Source organism: Lampris incognitus, chromosome 10, assembly GCF_029633865.1.
Source record: "Lampris incognitus isolate fLamInc1 chromosome 10, fLamInc1.hap2, whole genome shotgun sequence".
In the NCBI taxonomy this organism is placed as follows: Eukaryota; Metazoa; Chordata; class Actinopteri; order Lampriformes; family Lampridae; genus Lampris; species Lampris incognitus.
The window spans coordinates 39,414,081-39,418,320 of NC_079220.1; the positions used below are offsets into that span (position 1 = coordinate 39,414,081).

Here is a 4,240-nt window from a genome sequence, read left to right on the forward strand (position 1 = left end):
GTTGCTGTGGTCATTCTCATACAACTTAGGGTTTTCTGATATAAAAAACGTAGTATAGGATGAAAAAAATCTCTTAATGTTTACATTGTTACGTTCTGTCACAAAGCACATACTTTTATCCAAAGCAATTTACAAGAGTCAGCAACAGGCACACACACGTGTGTGTCAACCTACCAGCATCCCAGAGAACAGAACAGTAATCATCAAATGATCTGGACAATGTAGTGAGATGAAAGACTATTCATTCTGCCATCAGCATAGTGAGACTTATAGTGAGATATTGACATCATTTGACTAATTTGATTTTTTTAATTTTAAAGGTTATATACTGATATGAAACAGGATGTTTGTCTCTCTAAAACAATGTCTTTTAAAGCACTGTATGTGAATGTTTTCCATATTTGAAGGCCATGACATTCCATCTTCTTTCAGCCCTACATTATTATGATCCTCTGCGTATAGTGAATTAATGTCATTGTTGTTCCCAGTCCTTAAATCTGTTTGAATATAAACAAAAGATTTAGATCAAGCCCTATACTTTGTTAGCATCCGGCTCTACAGTTATGCTTGCTTCCTATGTAAGGCGAGAGAGGATGTAGAGTGAACGGTGCTGCAGCCCTTGCTGCTCCTCTTGCTGCTCCACTTGCGTCTCCTCTTGCTGTTCATCTGCTCAGTTCCGGTGATGTCAGGGGTCTGCTGATGGTCGTGTCGGCCTCTGTTAATGGCGTTTCGTTTCGTTTGCCATTGATGTCGTTTCAAATGAATCAGGTTTCCGTTCGCTAATATTGAGGAGCAGTGCGCGAATGAGATAGAAGATTTTTCGTGAAACCACAAGGTACAATGAACTAGGTGTTAGTGTTGCTAGTCACCCTCACATATTCCAATAACCGTCTGACAACATCCTCCGCCATTCCCCATGGACGCCGACAGCATAACAATAGCGTTGATGATAACGTGAGGACAGAGATGATTTAGATGAACACGGAAGGGTTAAACTCGAGCTCCATGATCAGAAGGTAAGAGCAATGCAATGCGGATTCACACTGTCAATCCCTGCAAGGTTGCTTTGGTGAGAAGTGACAGCAATCCTGCAATCATGTGTAGCACTAGAACATCGAAACGGTTTAACAAGCGTCGGTGTGGTTCTGCGAGAATTGCTCTGTCGTAGCCGACGTTAAGATTTACAAAAATGTCATTTTTCAGCTATTTCCTGCACGTAAATATTGTGTACAGCGAAGCTCCGGGGTGAAAGGTGTTATTATTGATATGAAAGGTGTTATGATTTTATCAAGACGGGATTGTTCATCGTCGTTGGGCGTTAAATATATTTTTCTCGGTGTTTTGAAATGCTTTCTATGGTTGCCTCTAGGCTATTTTCTACCATTGTACATTCACAATATTACGTAACGTCCAGTTCTTCAGATGTGCTCGGGCTTTACAGCCCGTGTCACGCCAGTCTCAAGTATAGGCCGATTTTAAAAGGTAGTGTTAAGTATTGCACAATATCGCGACGTAAAAACGCTCCCTCGATTTACGTGGTTTTTATTCCCAGTGGCTTTTCATAATGCAGAGAGCCTGTCGTAAGATGCCTGTAGTAAAGCTAGTATGTGCGCACTCTTCGCCTAGAAGCCCGGTAGGCTACATTATTTCTAATTTTCTGAAGTGCCCACCAGTTACTGTACTGTACCAGTTACTGATGTAGCGTAGCCCAATGAGAACGAGCTGGTGAGGCCAGGATCTATGATAACATTGTCTGACCACCATGCATGGTCTACCTTTGTTGAGTACAGCCTGCAACAAATAGACATTGAGATAGAGTGATATTACATTTAATGTGAGTTGATGTACGTATGTTAACTCAATTTCTCAGCTTCTCTTTCCAGATCACTATGGTATGTACTCACTGGTATTGTAATTCAGTATAAATATAAATTAGCCTACCATATACATAAAGCCTTGCTAGCATATGGAAATTACTTAACATCACGTGATACTTGTACACAGGCTTTGTCAAAAAACTAACTTAATAGATGCTGTAACTGCTTGCATATCCTGCTTGCCAGGGCTGTAGTGGTAAATATAAGTGTGTGTAAACCTTAATTCATCTCACCTATTGCATCATGGACCCTTGCGATTCTATGTGCATTATGGTTTCAAAGTGTTTCTTTAACATGTAATTCTGTAACATAGTAATACTTCGGGCCTAGCCAGTGTTTCCCCTCCACAGGCGTTTTATTTTTATTTATTTTTTTATATATATTTTTTTCTGTATACATTTTGTAATTCATATTTGTAATTCATGTTTATGCACTGTTTGGTTGCCTACATGAAAGTGATAAATTAAAAAAAAACATGAAAATGAACTAAATTTTTGGCTCTGATTTGGTTAAAGCTGATAAAAAGAATTAATGTGGCCACCACTGTATTTTCACTGCCACCACAGCATCAAATATGTTTGAAAGCTTAAAATGATAGCTCACCTCCAAAATGAAAATTTTGTCATCATCTACTAAGAAATCCAGATTAGTGTTCCATTTCAATACAACACTGAAAGTTATCCGACAAAATACCAGAGCAGCTTTATTCCAGACAATTGCAGTGAACGGTGGCAAGTTTAGCCAGGAGTTTGATGGCCAGGAGTTCCAAAAATGGCATAAAATGACCATAACAGTACTCCAAACAGCTTGTGCAGTGCAGTCCAAGTCTTCTGAAGCCATACGATAGATCCATGAGTAGAAAAGGCTGAAGTAGGCGTGTGTGTAATCTACTAAGATATATGCAATATTTTTTATTGATGTAGACACATGGGAATGCTGTCAAACATCTGAAAAAACATATTGCTATAAAACATATTGCTAATTAGAGTTCCAATACTGATACTAGTACAGGAAATGCCTCTAATACTGCCTAAAATGCTGAATCTGGTATCGGTGAGTGTGCAAGTCTATGTACCGATCCGGTATCACGTAATTTATTAGCTCAGCAGCGCTACTGTTGCACTACTGTTTTATACTGTTACTTAAAATTTTAAATAGCTTATTTTGCTAAATTGTGGCTGCACTTTGAGTTTTTTGTAAAAAATTAATTGTTATTTATTCCTATATTTATTTATTTGTGTTCTTTTTCAGTTATGACTGACATTCAAACTCGATAATAAACTATCCATCCATTATCCAAACCGCTTATCCTTACCCAGGGTCGCGGGAATGCCGGAGCCTATCCCAGCAGTCATTGGGCAGCAGGCGGGGAGACACCCTGGACAGGCTGCCAGACAATCACATATAAACTGATAAACAAATTCTGCAATAGTGATGGACAGGTTGATGGACGAGATCAGGCAGGAGTCTCCGTAGACTGATGTTCGTGGATGACATTGTGATCTGCAGTGAGAGTAGGGTGTAGGTTGAGGAGAGCCTGCAGAGGTGGAAGTATGCACTGGAGAGAAAAGGAATGAAAGCAGAAGCAAGACAGAATACACACAAGAATGAGATAGAGGACAGCGGAATGGTGAGGATGCAAAGAGTAGAGGTGACGAAGACGTATGAGTTTATATACTTGGGGTCAACAGTCCAAAGTAACGGGGAGTGCAGAAGAGATGAAGAAGAGCATGCAGGCAGGGTAGAGTGGGTGGAGAAGAGTGTCAGGAGTGATTTGCTACAGAAGGCTACCACCAAGAACTAAAGCGAAGGTTTACAAGATGGTTGTGAGACCAGCTATGTTATATGGTTTGGAGACATTTGCACTGATGAAAAGACAGGAGGTGGAGCTTGAGGTGGCAGAGTTGAAGATGCTAAGATTTTCATTGGAAGTGATGAAGAAGGACAGTATTAGGAATGAGTATATTAGAGGGGCAGCTCAGGTTAGATAGGTTGGAGACAAAGCAAGAGGCAAGATTCAGATGGCTTGGACATGTGTGGAGGAGAGATGCTTGGTATATTGGGAGAAGGATGCTGAATATGGAGCTGCCAGGGAAGAGGAAAAGAGGAAGGACAAAGAAGAGGTTTATGGATGTGGTGAGAGAAGACATGCAGATAGATGGCTGGTGTGACAGAGGAAGATGCAGAGGACAGGAAGAAATGGAAACGGATGATCCGCTGTGGCGACCCCTAACGGAAGCAGCCAAAAGTAGTAGTAGTGGTAGTAGTAGGAGTAGTAGTGGTAGAATATAAAACAAAGCTTCTATGGAATTTAGTCTTTGTATTTTAAACTATATATATATATATATATGTGTGTGTGTGTG

At 40.2% G+C, this 4,240-nt stretch overlaps 1 protein-coding gene across 1 annotated transcript in view; it reads left to right on the top strand.

The window, feature by feature from the left end:
- The first annotated feature begins 888 nt into the window (after positions 1-888).
- The window catches only part of fbxl16 (F-box and leucine-rich repeat protein 16), a 267,781-nt gene continuing 264,429 nt past the window's right edge, over positions 889-4,240 (top strand). Inside the window, exon 1 of the mRNA XM_056288272.1 lies at positions 889-1,016. Coding sequence (XP_056144247.1) covers positions 976-1,016 — 41 coding nt within the window. The 5' untranslated portion in view covers positions 889-975. The remainder of the gene's footprint in view (positions 1,017-4,240) is intronic.